The 17549-nt window shown below is 44.6% G+C and overlaps 1 protein-coding gene across 5 annotated transcripts in view; it reads left to right on the plus strand.

Moving 5' to 3' along the window:
- NCAPD2 (non-SMC condensin I complex subunit D2) overlaps positions 1–17549 on the plus strand; it is a 61678-nt gene that overhangs the window by 24421 nt on the left and 19708 nt on the right. For all 5 annotated transcript variants that reach the window (XM_048819799.2, XM_048819835.2, XM_048819825.2 and 2 more), the window contains exons 19-26: positions 4014–4098; positions 4182–4343; positions 4595–4812; positions 7327–7438; positions 7787–7910; positions 8399–8554; positions 8785–8962; positions 14121–14215. In XM_048819799.2, coding sequence (XP_048675756.2) covers positions 4014–4098; positions 4182–4343; positions 4595–4812; positions 7327–7438; positions 7787–7910; positions 8399–8554; positions 8785–8962; positions 14121–14215 — 1130 coding nt within the window. The remainder of the gene's footprint in view (positions 1–4013; positions 4099–4181; positions 4344–4594; positions 4813–7326; positions 7439–7786; positions 7911–8398; positions 8555–8784; positions 8963–14120; positions 14216–17549) is intronic.

The raw sequence follows: 17549 nt of genomic DNA on the forward strand, positions 1-17549 counted from the left end.
TCTTTTCAAAGGAAAGATGTCTGAAGATTGGTAGTTCTCAAACCCAGATATTTTCACTTTGGGTCTGATGGGTCATACAGAAGTGACTACTTATGTCATTCGGTTTGAACGTCTGAGTCCAGTGCAAAATTGGTTGGCTCGAATTTACAAACCAAATTTGGATAAACTTCGTATGCTAGTCACCATGCCACAGCACATTTTAGATTCTTTGGTGTGGTGGATGAACAGAACTGATGTTTTGAAGGGAGTTCTGTTCAGTCCTCTCTCGCTGTTGGTCACAATAACCTCTGATGCGTCAGACAATGAATGGAGAACTCACTGGGCCCTCTGACAGTTTGAGATCACTGCCTGTTCCAAGAAAATAATCTGCACATAAATGTTTTAGAAGTGTGGGCAATTCATCTTCTTTTCCTTCTCATCTAAGGGGGAAAGTTCTACAGGTAGTGATGGACAATACAATGGCTGGGTTATGTCAAGCAGAGGTGCTGATTCAGCTCTGCGTGCTGAGGCAACCAGTCTGTGGGACTGGGGCATACCACAAGACATCTGTCTGATGGCTCTGCATTTAACAGGAGAGTGTGTTGGCAGATCGGGCTCAGCTGAGGGAAAGCTCTCAGATGCACAAGAGGTCATTAAAGGACCAGCTTATAGAGATCTTCTCCATTTGGGGATAGCTTGTCATGGACCTTTTTTGCAAGCAGGTTCAACATTGTTTGTTTTTTTTTTTTTTGGCCCAAGAGCAGACAATGACAGTCAGCGCATCTCAGACACTTTTCTAATGCATTGGGGAGAGGGCCTTTTGTATACTTTCCCTCCTTTACATTAATTCAGAAGATAGTGAGGAAGATAAGACTGGACAAGAGGAGGCTGATCCTGATCACATCATCCTGGTAGGGATCAGCAATGGTATACAGACCCGCTGTCAGGGGAGATGTACAAACTACTTGTCTCCGGATCTGTTGTCCTAAGTAGCATGTAGAATTCGTCATCTGGATTTCCAGTCTGTTCATCTAACAGGCCTGGACTATTGGACTCTGACTAATATCCTGTTCCTTGTTGTTTCACAGTGTATCACTTTACTCTAGAAAACATTGTACAAGAAAATATTATCACTTGAAATGAGCTAGATTTGTCTTTTGGAGGCAAGGAAAAATCTGAGGGCTTGTCTACACTTACCAGGGGATTGACACCCAGTGATTAACACATCAGTGGCATATCACTCTCCCGTTGACTCCTGTACTCCACTGGATCGAAAAAGAGTAAGGGGAGTCAATAGGAAAGCAGCTCCCGTTGACATCATGTAGTGTGGATCTCGCATTAAGTAGATCTAAGCTACATTGACTGGAGTTACACTATTCACGTATCTCAAATTGCATAGCTTAGGTAGACTTTTCCCAGTAATGTAGACCGAGCCTAGGTCACCAGTTACATTCACTATTCCAAAACGTTAGGAATAAAAATTGTATCTAAAGTCTGAGGGGTTATCTAATTTCTCTAAGAGTGTGCTTGGCAGCTTTGTTTGTCTTCTTTTGATGGTAGATTGTTGTTTATGCATGATACGATTAAAAGATTTCTAAAGCAGTTATCTAGTATGTATCCCCCTTCAGGGACCCAGTTCCCGCATGCAGTCTTACTTTGGTTTTATCTATGCTTATGAAGACCCCTCTTGAGCACTTGGTAATGTTCCTTATTTATCTATTAAGATTGTGTTTGATTGTTTATAACATCAGCCAAAAGGGTGAGCTAATTGCCTGCATTGATGGCAGTCCCACCTTTTATCTATTTTTTTATAAAAATAAGATGGTTTTTTAGACCTGATCCCAGGTTTTTACCAAAAATAGCACCTGAGTTTCACATAGGACAGTAAATTTATCAGTGTTCTTTCAGAAGCCACGTGCTAATACAGGGGAATCTGCTTTAGATATCTCAGATGCTAGAAGAGTTCTAGCATATTATTTAAATAGAAATAAAGATTTTTAGGAAGTCTTTTGGGTTGTTTATGTTAAGAATCATATGGGTTAGCATGTGTCTTTTCAAACTATTTCCAGATAATATCCTTGAATATTACCAGTTAGCAGCAGTTCCTCTGACCTTGGAATGTTTGTGAATGCTGAGAGGAGTGGTGGTGCATGTGTACACCAACAGGTACTGTGTAGAGAAGGCTCCACCAATAAACAGCCCCGGTCAGCACGTTGCCCATAAGTGTGAATATGTAGTCATCTTGAATAGGGATGTTAATATCTGTTAAAAAATGTAACCAGTTAAGCGCTTAAAATTATATCGGTTAACCGAGGTAGCTCCAGAAGGCTTGGTAGCGCCAGGGCTGCTCCAGCCTGGCCGGAGCCAGGGGGGGGCTGCTCCAGCCCAGCACAGGGGCGCCAGGGGTTAACACTTACAGTTGGTTAACCAGTAAGCCTAATGTTTACTGGTTAACCTTTTACATCCCTAATCTTGAACTCCAATTACAAGTAAGTAACATTAATTGAGAGACGTGGTCCATCCACAGGGAAAGCTGCTTCCTCTAACCTCCATTATAAGTTGGCCTATGTCCTGAAATATAAATTCCTTATCTCTACTTAAGCTCTTAGGGGAGAGGGGTTTTTAATCTTTTAAAACTAGTATTCAAAAACAGGTTTCAGAGTAGCAGCCGTGTTAATCTGTATTCACAAAAAGAAAAGCAGGACTTGTGGCACCTTAGAGACTAACCAATTTATTTGAGCATGAGCTTTCGTGAGCTACAGCCCACTTCATCGGATGCATTCAGAAACAGTTGAACACTTTGTATATCAATAGGGATATCTGAACCCTTGGCCTTGATATAGTGTGGCAATGAGCCTTTTATCTTTTAAAATAGGTTGTCTTTTTAACTTACTTGTTCATACGTTAAAGTGTGAATAGAAATACTTGATCTACCTACTTTTTCATGCGCAATAGAATTCTCTGCTCTGGAGACTGACTGGGTTACCAATGCCACAAATGAAGCCTTGAGAAACTGAGTGTTTTAGTGCCAAACTTTCCTCCCTATATTAGCCTCACAGCCCCAGTTGGCTACTTCTCTGCCACAGCACACAGTTTCTCTCAGCAGCTCGGCTTTATGGAAGGAACTAGGGCTGCAGATGGTTGAATGCTCATAGCAGCTCTTCCTCCCTCTCTCCCTCCCTCATTGATACTCCAGACCTGGACTGTGACTGTAGGGATAGTATTCTAGCCAACTGAGGCTATATCTCCCACTGCTGGAAACTGATTTTCTTACTTTCCACACCCCAAACATGCTTTTGTGAATTCAGCATCTAGGCAGCTCCAGACGTGCCCATGCTATTCTGGCCATGATTGGCTGTCCAAGTATGTCAGACTCCCAGCCCAGGAGTAATTCCTCTCCTCCAGCTTACTCTCTCCCTCCCCAGCTCCAGGTTCCATGCATACAGAATGGGCATTTGGCTTCACTTGTCCAGCTTCTGTGCTGCTGATTGTGGAAACTGCTTCTCTTAAGCCCCCAAAATGGCAAGGGGGAGGGTCTACTATATCCTTTTAATAAGATGACCTGGACTGGTCACAGTACTTCAGGTGAAGGCATTCTGTTGATTAATAGCATTAGAGTATTTTCATCATTTACCTGTCTTGTACCCTTGTTCACCTGGTTGGAAAGCAGGATCAAGTGGTATTCCAAGGGAATAACTGCTAGAACAAGCTCAAAAGTAGGATTGCTCATCTTGGCTTGGAAGCTTCCTTTCTTGGCCTATAGCTGCAGTCTTTCTGTATGATGCAGTCTGACCATTGTAACTTCAGAAAGGGGCAGGAACCACTTTTTGTTCTGCATTGCTTGGGATCTCAAATGATTCTAGATTGGCTCCCCCCAAACATTCTGGATGGCTCTACCATCAGTATAACACATTTGTATCTAGTAGTATGAGTGTGGAAAAGAGAGAGCCCCTCAGGAACACAGAGGGAGAAGGAGGGTAGAGAAGGTTGTGAGTTAGCTAAGGTTACCCATCTGTCTGGGCTTCTCTCTGCAGCCAGCTGAGGGGAAGAACCATGCTCCTTTCCGGCTGCCGCAGACACACCTGCTCTTTGGACGCCTGAGTGAGGCTGTGACCACAGGTGAGGTCAAGGAAGCTACAGGGCGTGGGGTAGGTGTTGATATGTCTGGCCTGTGTAACGTGGTTCTCTTTTGTACTCACCAGGCTTTGCCCAGCCAAGCACACTCTGGATCCCGTTCATGGAGTCAGCAGTGACCCTCATCTACCAGTTAGCAGAAGGGCCTGAGGAGATATGTGCCCAAATCCTGCAGTGTTGTAGCCAACAGGCTCTGGAGAGGCTTCAGGAGCCACAAGGGATGGGAGCAGGTGAGGTGGATGGAGGAGGTCTGTTCCTATAGCCTGCAGCATTGCAACCAGCTGCCCCTGGGGTAGGTAGGTGGGGGAAGCATGGTGAAGTGGCTCCAGAAGAAGCTGGACTGGAAGGGAATGAGGGTGCAGTGAGCTGAACATCCAAAGGTGTAGAGGTGGGGTGCAGAGTCATTGAGACTTGCTGATAATTAACAGAATGTAAGTCCAGAGTTCTATGAATTTTGACTCCTTCCTTTTCCACGCATCAGAACCAGGGACTTCTCCAAGCAGTGTCCCTGGTGGTGCCAACACTCTCCCCACCTTCCTGCTGACACACCTGCTCTCCCTCGTGGGAAATGTGGCCTTACAGCAGGTTGTGCATCTGGAGCGGGCAGTGAGTGCAGAGCTTCGTAGGCGCCGTGTCCTTGGGGAGGAGCAGGAGGCCAAGAAACATGTTGCCAACAGCACCAAAGAGCAGAGTGCCAAGGTGAGAATTGAGCTCCTCCTTGTGCATAGCCCATTCCTCCTCAGTCACTGCCCCAGCAAGTTTCTAGGGAGAACTGTTCTGTAAGGAGTGGTGTGCAAGACCAGCGTGGATTGATTTAAATCACTGATTCTAATCACAGTTTAAATCAGCAAGCAGGAAACCTTGGATTAAACTATTGATTTTTAATCTTGTTTTGTATATGAACTTTTTAGTTCTTTTCCTAAAGAGAGGCTGATTATCATTGGTTGGTGGTAACCATTAAAACACGTTGATATAGCCTTCACACTAAATTTAGTGCTTTTTGGCTATCCAAGAGGATACATTATGTTAGAATATGGTGATTTTAGTATTTCTTATTTACTAAATTTTTTTACTTGTGATTTGTGTCAAGCTCTGTTTTGGCTGGAAATTTAAATTTAATTAAATGCACAAAAATATCATTTTTAAATGATTTTTCTATTAGTTAAATCTACTTTAAATATACTGAATACATATGAAAAATTTTTGGGAATAAAGGTTATTAAAAGATGTTTTGCAATTAAAATTAACTGATTATTAAATGAAATATCTGTAGTTAGTGAACTGAGGTAATTGTTTCTGTTCACCATGTTCTTCAAGATTTTAGAATTTGTAGATCTCCTCCTCCTCGCCTAGTTCTTATTCATAGACTGGAAAGGAAAAACTAGGTTTCCTACTTTTTCAACTCCCATTGGCTTCTTAACTTTGAATGAACTAGTCATTGAACTGAACTTCAGGTTTCAGAGTAACAGCCGTGTTAGTCTGTATTCGCAAAAAGAAAAGGAGTACTTGTGGCACCTTAGAGACTAACCAATTTATTTGAGCATAAGCTTTCGTGAGCTACAGCTCACTTTATCGGATGCATCCGATGAAGTGAGCTGTAGCTCACGAAAGCTTATGCTCAAATTGGTTAGTCTCTAAGGTGCCACAAGTACTCCTTTTCTTTGAACTGAACTTGTTGAATAAACTGAAATGAAAAAATATTCTCTCTGAAAAGGCTTTTGCTTTCAGAATTTAGTTTAGCATTTCAACAAACTTGTTCCGGGTGCTTAGTGAGTGACTTCCTCCGGTTCAGTGATTTGAGTTACTTTTAAACTTGGCAGCAAACTTGTACTGCTCAGTATTATTTTTTGAATTTTTAAATTAAATGATTTTAATGTATTATAGTAACACTAGGTCTTAACATAAGTTGTCATATTTTCATATTTAATTTAAATATTTATACAAAATAAACCTGTATTTAATTTTTAAAAGTTGAATTTTCAGTTTTTATCCTCCTTGTACAACACTTAAGACTTTCTCTCCCTCTGAAGAGTACTGATCCAGTGCTCAAGCAAAGTGCTGGGGGCATTGTTACATGTTTCAGATCAGAGACAGTTGAGGTACTGTCCTCTCATGTTCCCTAAAGATCCACTGATGCCCTTGAGTTTGGGATGCCGGGGAGAAAGAGAATGAACCCAGGTGACCTGACCATGCTCCCCTCTTCGCTTTCTGTCCCATGTAATTCCTGGCACTGGCACTCCCCAGCACCTTTGGCCTTTTGGCTTCTTTTCCGTGTTCACCTGACACAACCTTTTGCAATGAACTTCAGTGACAGAGGTCTTTTGTTTGTGCCTTGTCTGACCAAGACTAAGTGATGGGAGAGGTGCTGAAGGTTGAAGGAGTTTCTGGAGCCTCTCTGAGGTTGTGGGATTCTTGTTCCTTTGGAACAGCCTGTGAAATTACACATACAAGAGTAGTTTCCGTAAGCTATATTAAAAATAGAGAAAATGGTAGTATAACAAAAACAGATCATATATCATACCTACTCTAATATTTTGCAAAGCCCAGTGAGGGAGACTTCTGCTAGTTTAAGTTGCAAAACGTATATACAGTTTTCCTCCTGATCAGAAGCCTCCACTCTGCTGTGTCCAGAAAACTCTTCTCTTTATCCCTCATGCACTCTGCTTATCCAGTTCCCAGGTGTTTCTAGTTTATTATCAGATCAGGTCAGGTTACACTGACATTTCTTTGAGTGTTTATGCCAGAGTACCATCTGGAGGAAATGGTAAACCGTGTCCTCCATATAGAGCAAGACCAGTTTGATCTTCTGTTTTTATAAGTTCCTCATCAGTCAAAGTAATTGGCCTTTTGGATTTGCATATCCATTGTTGCTTATAGGTGTTAGATCAGGCCCTCATGCTGGTTGTAGCCCAGTTTGTCTTGGCTGATCAGAGGTCACATGGACTTGCTTCTTTAAATCCCTCATCAATGTTGCCATACCACAAAATACAAACTGACAGACCTCTGCCCCGCTATCATAATTCTGTTCAAACTAGAGGGGGCAAATAGGTTGAATTATCCCTTTGTTTGATCTTGTAACCTTTTATCATGTTGCTGTTACAGTGCCCACATCCCATCCTGGAGGGAAGGACCTTGTGATGGAAGGTGCTAGTATGATGCAAAGTCTTTTCTGTAACTTTTTTGTTCAATAACTTCTTCCTTCCCTCTGCACAGAGCATTGAGAATGAGACCACCATGGAGGAGGATCTGGGCCTAGTAGGTGCCTCAGCTGATGACACTGAGGCAGAAGTTATCCGCAACATCTGTGACACAGAGCTGCTGGATGGTGAGTGTGGCCCCCACATGGGAGTGTTCCCCTCCAGTCCATACCTCTTTATCTGCCATGCCCTAAAGAATGGAAACAATGTGTGGGAACCAGCATGAGGCACACAAATTATTCCTTCAGAAAACTTAAAATTCTGTGGAAATTTCCTTTTCATGTGAATTTCTTATGACCTCAGTTTCATGATTCTGAATTTCTAATGGCACTTGCCCAACTACAAAAGTGAGGGGACACCAAATCTGTGTGGACTCTTCAGTAATTTGTGACTAACTATGTGATCTCCTTTGAAATGAGATACATTTTGGGGTATGCTCTCTCAGAACTGACAGTGTTTGTTTCTCCCCACTGCAGAGAAGCAGCTGCTCTCTGCCTTTATTCCCCTGGTGCTCAAGATCTGCAATAACCCTGGGCTCTACAATGATCCAGCACTCTCAGCTGCTGCAGCGCTGGCCCTTGGTAAACTCTGCATGGTCAGGTAATGTCCAGCCTTCTGGCCATAATCCTCTTCTCCCCAGCCTAACCTCTTAGGCCTGGTCTACGCTGGGGGGGGTGGGAAATCAATCTAAGTTAAGCAACTTCAGCTATGTGAATAATGTAGCTGAAGTCAATGTACTTAGAGCTACTCACCGCAATGTCTTCGCTGCGGTGAGTCGACTGCTGACACTCCCCCATTGACTCCACCTGCGCCTCTCGTGCCAGTGGAGTACAAGAGTCGAGGGGAGAGTGCTCAGGGGTCGATTTATTGCGTCTAGACTAGACACGATAAATCGACCCCCGCTGGATCTATCGCTGCCAGCTGATCCAGTGGGTAGTATAGACATCTGTCAAAAGTGACTTTGTCCCCATGTCATAGCACCCTTCTCTGGAGAAAGTACGATGAGCATGCCCTTGGCTCTGTTCACTGAAGCTCTAAAAATCGAGTCTTGATTTTGTCTTCTCTGTCCCCATCCTGTCTCCCCTCAGCGCTGAATTCTGTGACTCTCACTTGCGCCTCCTGTTTACCATGCTGGAGAAATCCACCCTACCTGTTGTGAGGTCCAACCTCATGATTGCAGCAGGCGATCTAGCTATCCGCTTCCCCAATCTGGTGGAGCCTTGGACCCCCCATCTGTATGCCAGGTAAAATCTCCTCTCTCACCTCTGGGAGTGGAGAGTTTAGAACAGCTGATTGGGGGGGAGAATGCCTCTTAGGAAGGTGAGGGAGCTACAGTAACCCAGGTTTGAGGAGATGAGGGAATTTTGAGTGCTAAGGGTTGTGGCAGGGAAGCCTGAACAAATAGGAGACTTGGTTCTTTGGGAGGGAGCCAGATGGCCTATTGGTTCCCTGTGTAACTGAATCTTTCTCTTAGGCTGCGGGACCCCTGTCAAGGTGTGAGGCAGACAGCTGGGTTGGTGATGACGCACCTGATTCTCAAAGACATGGTGAAAGTAAAGGGGCAAGTGAGTGAGATGGCTGCTCTGCTCATTGACCCTGAAGAGGAAATTGTGCGTCTGGCTCGGAATTTTTTCAGCGAACTTTCCAACAAGGTGAGGGATGACAAGGGATTCTAGGGAGGATCCCAGTGAGGAGGTGTGGAGATGGAGAGGAGGTTGTTGGGACTGGGGATCTAAGCGAAGAGTGAGGAGCTCTAGAGAAGGGTGCTGGTTTCCAAGCTGTCTTGCACAGGGCCAAGGAGACAGTGTCTGTCCTGGACCTCCTCTCATGCTGTCCAGTGACTATATAAATCTAGAAGGACACTCTCAGAACCATCCTTGTCCCAATCCTGATATTGTTGAAAGTGACTATCCATCCGCTGCAGAGTACATTGACTCTATATGGCCTGTGTTCTACAGGAGATCAGACTGGATGATCACAATGGTCCATTCTGGCCTTTGAATCTTAGAGACTTTGTCACCACAGCATATAACTGTTACCACTAGCCCTGTGCCTCATCTCTGCCTGTGTGCTCACTTGTTCTCTCTCCTTCCCTCTTCAAACTTACTACTGTGTGCTCTAGTATCTAGCCTTTGACACTTAAGCAACCTTGGTGGCTGTCACTCAGAGCAGACTTCTACCCACCACATTTACAGGGCACACCAATGCTAGAGCTCCAGCAGACTAACCAGCTTGCCTGGCAAACCCTGCCAGGCCAGATGCATTGCTGATTTGGCTCATGTGGCCTTATGCTCCACCTTGTGTACCAGAACCAAGCCTGAAAAGAAGCAGAATTTCCACAGATCATATAATATCAGGGTTGAAAGGGACCTCAGGAGGTCATCTAGTCCAACCCCCTGCTCAAAGCAGGACCAAGCCCCAACTAAATCATTCCAGCCAGGGCTTTCTCAAGCCTGACCTTAACCTCAAAGGAAGGAGATTCTACCACCTCCCTAGGTAACGCATTCCAGTGTTTCACCACCCTCCTAGTGAAAAAGTTTTTCCGAATATCCAACCTAAACCTACCCCACTGCAACTTGAGACCATTACTCCTTGTTCTGTCATCTGCTACCACTGAGAACAGTCTAGATTCATCCTCTTTCAGGTAGTTGAAAGCAGCTATCAAATTCTTCTCTTCCGCAGACTAAACAATCCCAGTTCTCTCAGCCTCTCCTCATAAGTTATGTGTTCCAGTCCCCTAATCATTTTTGTTGTCTTCCGATGGATGTTTTCCAATTTTTCCACATCCTTCTTGCAGTGTGGGGCCCAAAACTGGACACAGTACTCCAGATGAGGCCTCACCAATGTCAAATAGAGGGGAACGATCACGTCCCTCGATCTGCTGGCAGTGCCCCTACTTATACATCCCAAAATGCCATTGGCCTTCTTGGCAACAAGGGCACACTGTTGACTCATATCCAGCTTCTTGTTCACTGTAACCCCTAGGTCCTTTTCTGAAGAACTGCTGCCTAGCCATTTGGTCCCTAGTCTGTAGCAGTGCATGGGATTCTTCCATCCTAAGTGCAGAACTCTGCACTTGTCCTTGTTGAACCTCATCAGATTTCTTTTGGCCCAATCCTCTAATTTGTCTAGGGCCCTCTGTAATCTATCCCTACCCTCCAGCGTATCTACCTCTCCTCCCAGTTTAGTGTCATCTGCAAACTTGCTGAGGGTGCAATCTACACCATCCTCCAGATCATTTATGAAGATATTGAATAAAACCAGCCCGAGGACCGACCCTTGGGGCACTCCACTTGATACCGGCTGCCAACTAGACATGGAGCCATTGATCACTATCCTTTGAGCCCGACAATCTAGCCAGCTTTCTGTCCACCTTATAGTCCATTCATCCAGCCCATACTTCTTTAACTTGCTGGCAAGAATACTGTGGGAGACTGTCAAAAGCTTTGCTAAAGTCAAGGAACACCACGTCCACTGCTTTTCCCTCATCCACAGAGCCAGTTATCTTGTCATAGAAGGCAATTAGATTAGTCAGGCATGACTTGCCCTTGGTGAATCCATGCTGACTGTTCCTGATCACTTTCCTCTCCTCTAAGTGCTTCAGAATTGATTCCTTGAGGACCTGCTCCATGATTTTTCTAGGGACTGAGGTGAGGCTGACTGGCCTGTAGTTCCCAGGATCTTCCTTCTTCCCTTTTTTAGAGATGGGCACTACATTAGCCTTTTTCCAGTTGTCCGGGACCTCCCCCTGATTGCCATGAGTTTTCAAAGATAAGTAATATCTTCTCAGCCAGTTCCACCCACTATGTGGTCAGACACATGTACACTTTAACCACTCATCCAAAGGAGGGGTACCTCCCACTTGCATACTTCTCTTGGTGCCCACACCTACTTCTCTGTATGTGCCCTTTGGCTTTCCCTGTGTCCCCAAGATGTTTGAAGAACCTCCACACCTTGAGGAGAGAGGAGTTCCTGACTGGCTTCTCTCAGACATGAGCTGGGACAGCAACTCTTTGAGTTGAACCACTGTTCAGACCTCCTTTTAACTGAAGGTTTCCTTGCTGAACAGGGTCTAGTTAGAAGACAAACTCTATCTACTGAGTGTGGCAAGGAAGTTTCAGTTCTTTGTTTGGGAGCTTCACTTACTGGCTGAAGTGCTCACTACTTTGAGTCTGGATCCAGAAGACAAACTGCTTTGAGAACCCTATATCTAGTACTATAAAGGGTGCCAGTCTTGAGAGCCTACCTCTTCAGGCTTGCTTTCGGCCCCATTACATGTGATTCCCAAGATTCCCTAGTGGGTCAGTGCTGCTGTTGGGAAGTCCTATGTTTAGTCATTAACTCTCCTTGAGAGAATGTGAGCTTCCGAATGTTGCTTGGTAGCCTCCTCCTGGGCATAACCTCTTACCCTGTAAATTAAGGTTTTCCCCTACCTGTAAGGTAGTCAAGGAGTTCCTAAATGGGTCCAGGATTCCTGCTTTCTGTGTTCTCACTGATTGTTCTCCAGGCCTCAGGCTCCCTGTTCAGTCCTGTCTCCATTATTTTCACATGCAGAAAGAATTCTCTGGTCTGGCATCCAACTACTGGGTTACAGTGCCAACATAGGCTAATGAAGCAGCTGAAACTGTTTGGTATTTTGTCACCTCCTATACTAGCTCCGGAATTGGCTCACAACCCCAATTAGCTGCTTCTGTGCCACAACTGTCAGCAGACCTGCTTGTGCAGGGAAATTGACTGTAGGCGTTTGAGTGCTAGTTGCAGTCTGCATGGAGGTAATCTTCTCTCCCTGCCTCCCTCCCTCTCCACCGTCCCACTCCCTCAGCTGATTTGTTTCCTCCATACAAGGTGCTCCTTTTTGCTTCTGAACCCCTTCTCGCCCCTTGAAATCCTTTTTCTGGAATCTTCTGGAGACTGTTCAAATTCAAGGCTGCTTTAAATTGTCTATTGTCCACACAGTCTGTCCTCTGTGGCGGTAGGCTTTTGTGCCTTTTGAAACAGGGTAAGAAAATGGAATTGATTCACATGGTAGAGCCTGGTTCAAATCACAACTCTTCTCAAAGGCAGTGAGATAAGTGCCTATAATCCCCTGCTGCTGGGAGGGACAACAATTGAGCATATATGCTCTCTCCAGAGTTGGTGGTCTGTGTTCTGTAACTTCTTATCAGTTCACTAGATTTCTGGTCCCTTTAATCTCTCGAGCTCTAGTTCGTGCTGGCACTGCTGTTTGTGTTCCTCATAGCAGTTTCACTTCCAGTTGGCATGCTTTTTCCTATTCAGTTCTCTCCTCCTCACAATCAGCAAGCCTCTGGTACTCCAGTTTCTTTCTCTCTCTCTCTATCTGCAGCTTTTCCCACTCCAAAGATTGATTTTTAGGAAGCCCAGTTGGGATGGGGCCCAGCTGCTGCTCTGATCATTCCCCCGAGCCTTCCACTGGGAACTTCTTCCTTGGACTCTCCTGTTTCCACTGGAGAACTGAGTCATTTTCTGTTTTCACACAGTTCTGGTCCCCAGTTTTTCCTCCAGATACTGCAGACTGACCAGGAATGCCTTCTTTCAGTTTATTGTCTAGCCCCTTTCTTTGCATAATTCCACTTGCTTCTTTTTTGTGAGCTGTTCATATTTGATTTTCCTGACCATCTTTTCTTATTCTCTTCCCCAAAAGAACATAAGCTACTTTTTCTCTTGCTTTTTTTCCTTGTTTTTACCGCTGTCACTTACTATAAATGACCACTGTCACATTCTTCCCACTAGTACCACCATTATCATGGGTCCAGGGCTAGCTGCACTTCTGACCCCCTTCTGTAGTATCTGAGTGCACTCCCTCCAGATCTTAGGCCTCAAGCCTTTACTTTCCTGGTCAGGTCTGTCCCTCTGGGGTTGCCAGCCTGCCTAGAAACTAGTTCCTGAACTAGATGCTGTTTGTGCTGTTACACTAGTTACTGAATTATTCCTTTATAATTTATTCTGGGAATTCTACTTGAGGGAGCCTGTTGACTGGCAAACTGTTTCCTCCTCCTCCACTCTGGGGGCCTATGGGAATTAAGCCCCCAATTATGGACACAAATGATCCCTAGGATTCCTCAGTTCTCCTTGAGCTCTCCTGCCAGAAAAATAAAGCTTTGCATAGATTCTCCTGGGCTGAGTGACAGTGACACAGCCTCCTCAAATATTCTGAATCCAAATTGCCTGACACCAAAGACACTGATAAGCTTATCCTGAAAGCGTATCAAGCTTTGCCAGGCCAGCAGGGAATAACTCATGACTCTGCTTCCCCTGCTAAGGTTTCCCCCAAAGTAAGAGGGTTTGCAAGGCTCAGTGTATAGGGGGAAAAAAAACCTTTTCCAATATTTATGCTTCCCTTACATCTTCTACTAAAGGAAAAGTGGGGGAAAGTTTGGTGCTGACTCTGAGACTCCAGTGTCAACTCCTTGAAGTCCTCCATCCCAGAAGAGGGGTGTCATTTCCTTTGCTTCCATCCTCAAAACCTCTCTTGATCCTGGCTTTAGGCCATCAGTAAATCTGTAAGGGTATTTCTTGTGCTAGTCTTGAATGCTCTCTCTAGTAGTAGTTCATCTGTTTCTCTAGCTTTGGCTGTGCAGCCTCCAAGAAGTGTGTGTGCACATGTACATGTACACAGACCCACCTCCAGAAGCTGATGGACACAACCATGCCAAAAATCACTGGCGCTGGTGAAGGGCCATTCCAATTGGAAGCTCTGTTCTCTAGCTTGGCCCAAACTGTGCAGTCATTCCTTTGTTAGTATATGCCATGTGATCTTTTTTTTTTTTTTTTTTTTTTTTTCCTATACAGGGTAATGCCATCTACAACTTGCTTCCGGATATTATCAGCCGCCTCTCAGACCCAGACTGTGGCGTGGAGGAAGAGTCCTTCCATACCATTATGAGGTATTCTGGGGAAATGGATGTTGTGTTAATATTATGTATATCTTGGTATGCAACATGTACAAAGGTCTAGAGAAAAGGAGAAATTGCAGTGGGGTATAATATACCTTCCAGTCACTGTCAGATCAGAACTGTTGACATGTTTCATAATGAGCAGTTGAAATAGGAACTGCAGTAAAAATGGCAGGAAATCTGTAGGTGTATTTCCTGTACTAGTCTTGAATGCTCCCTCTAGTAGTTGTTCATCTGTTTCTCTAGCTTTGGCTGTGCAGCCTTCAAGAGGTGTGTATGTGTACACAGACCTACCTCCACCTGCTTTGTAGCCAGATATGGGTGAGGGACGCTATAGTGAGATTCCCCCAGCTCTTTTCAGATAATGTTCTTTTCTAGAGCTATGTGGTAACATGGACAAACACCCCCAGAAGCATACAGCGTTTTCCTAAAGAGTTGTGTTCTGGCCACGGTGCTGTTGGCATTTTGTTGAAGAAACTCTGTACTTAGAGTTGCAGCTGGGATTCTTCTAGAAGACTACTTTTTTTTATCATAAGGTCCACACATCCATTAGAAAGTTTCTTCAATCTGGGGATATACTTTTCACTGGCTGATAGAAGGGGAATGACCTGGCTCTTGAAGTTCCCATGAGTTCTGCCTTCATAGCTGTGGACAAGATAGGTGACGTAATATATTTTATTGGACCAACGTTTGTTGGTGAAAGAGACCATTCAAGCTGCATAGAGGTGGTCTTCAGGTCTGGGAAGGATACTAAGGCAGTGTTGCATACTAGCACTTTTGTTGGTATATTTTGTGTCACTCAGGAGTGGGGGGGAACACCTCTTGAGCAATATGTTACACCAACAGAAGCGCCAGTGTGGACAGTGCTATGTTGGGCTGGAGAGTAAACCACCCTCAATGAGTAGTGGTAGGAGACAATTATGTCAACAGGAGAGCTCACTTCCGTTGGCATAGAGCAGCTACATGGGAGATCTTAGTGGTGCAGCTGCATCGGTACAGCAGTGCTGTTGTAAGCTCTCTAGTGTAGACACGTCTTTAGGACGTCACAGCTAAATATAAGATGGAACAAATTATTTAGCATAAGTAGTTCATCTTGAATGGTCCTGTAGAATGTATGTTAAGTGGCCCATTAACACTTATGCAATCGTAGGACAAAAATGGAAGGATAGTGGCTTTAAATTGTTGTAATGAGCCATAAATCTAGTGTCTTTATTAGGTCTGCATTTGTTTAGCAAAGTTATTAATTTAAACTCCTATTTGTATGCGTATCATGTATTCGAAGTTATGAATATTGGCTCTGTACTTGTTTTGATTTTAAGTGGCCTTAGTAAGGCATTTGGTCAGCTTCTTAAGAAAAGAATTTGCAAGTTAAGTTCCCAATCAAGAAATACTTGACAAGGGAACCTTGGAAGACTCCAATCCACAAAAGAAGTCTGCCTGGAGACGTTCAAGGTAGCATGTAAGCAATGGCTGCCACTTGTAAGGAAAAAGAAAAGGAGTACTTGTGGCACCTTAGAGACTAACCAATTTATTTGAGCATGAGCTTTCGTGAGCTACAGCTCACTTCATCGGATGCATACCGTGGAAACTGCAGCAGACTTTATATATACACAGAGAATATGAAACAATACCTCCTCCCACCCCACTCTCCTGCTGGTAATAGCTTATCTAAAGTGATCATCAGGTGGGCTGAAGGTGACCACTAGTGGCGTTCTGTTATTTTCTTTGTTAGGCCTGTCCTGTAGTTGGTAACTTCTGGGAACTCTTCTGGCTCTATCAATCTGTTTCTTTACTTCTGCAGGTGGGTATTGTAGTTGTAAGAAAACTTGACAGAGATCTTGTAGGTGTTTGTCTCTGTCTGAGGGGTTGGAGCAAATGCGGTTGTATCGCAGAGCTTGGCTGTAGACGATGGATCGTGTGGTGTGGTCAGGGTGAAAGCTGGAGGCATGCAGGTAGGAATAGCGGTCAGTAGGTTTCCGGTATAGGGTGGTGTTTATGTGACCATTGTTTATTAGCACTGTAGTGTCCAGGAAGTGGATCTCTTGTGTGGACTGGACCAGGCTGAGGTTGGTGGTGGGATGGAAATTGTTGAAATCATGGTGGAATTCCTCAAGGGCTTCTTTTCCATGGGTCCAGAACGCCACTAGCGGTCACCTTCAGCCCCCAACTAAAACCCCTCCAACGCATTATTAAGGATCTACAACCTATCCTAAAGGATGACCCAACACTCACAAGTCTTGCGAGACAGGCCAGTCCTTGCCTACAGACAGCCCCCCAACCTGAAGCAAATACTCACCAACAACCACATACCACACAACAGAACCACTAACCCAGGAACTTATCCTTGCAACAAAGCCCGTTGCCAATTGTGCCCACATATCTATTCAGGGGACACCATCACAGGGCCTAATAACATCAGCCACACTATCAGAGGCTCGTTCACCTGCACATCCACCAATGTGATATATGCCATCATGTGCCAGCAATGCCCCTCTGCCATGTACATTGGTCAAACTGGACAGTCTCTACGTAAAAGAATAAATGGACACAAATCAGATGTCAAGAATTATCACATTCATAAACCAGTCGGAGAACACTTCAATCTCTCTGGTCACACAATCACAGACATGAAGGTCGCTATCTTACAACAAAAAAACTTCAAATCCAGACTCCAGCGAGAAACTGCTGAATTGGAATTCATTTGCAAATTGGATACTATTAATTTAGGCTTAAATAGAGACTGGGAGTGGCTAAGTCATTATGCAAGGTAGCCTGTTTCCTCTTGTTTTTTCCTAACCCCCCCCCCCCCCCCCCCCCCAGATGTTCTGGTTTAACTTGGATTGAAACTTGGAGAGTGGTCAGTTTGGATGAGCTATTACCAGCAGGAGAGTGAGTTTGTGTGTGTATGGGGGTGGGGGGGATGTGAGAGAACCTGGATTTGTGCAGGAAATAGCCCGACTTGATTATGTAAAGAGTTGTCACTTTGGATGGGCTAGCACCAGCAGGAGAGTGAATTTGTGTGGGGGGGTGGAGGGTGAGAAAACCTGGATTTGTGCTGGAAATGGCCCACCTGATGATCACTTTAGATAAGCTATTACCAGCAGGACAGTGGGGTGGGAGGAGGTATTGTTTCATATTCTCTGTGTATATATAAAGTCTTTTGCAGTTTCCACGGTATGCCTCCGATGAAGTGAGCTGTAGCTCACGAAAGCTTATGCTCAAATAAATTGGTTAGTCTCTAAGGTGCCACAAGTACTCCTTTTCTTTTTGCGAATACAGACTAACACGGCTGTTACTCTGAAACTTGTAAGGAACGGAGTCCTGC

The sequence above is a fragment of the Caretta caretta genome, chromosome 1 (genome assembly GCF_965140235.1).
Source record: "Caretta caretta isolate rCarCar2 chromosome 1, rCarCar1.hap1, whole genome shotgun sequence".
In the NCBI taxonomy this organism is placed as follows: domain Eukaryota; kingdom Metazoa; phylum Chordata; order Testudines; family Cheloniidae; genus Caretta; species Caretta caretta.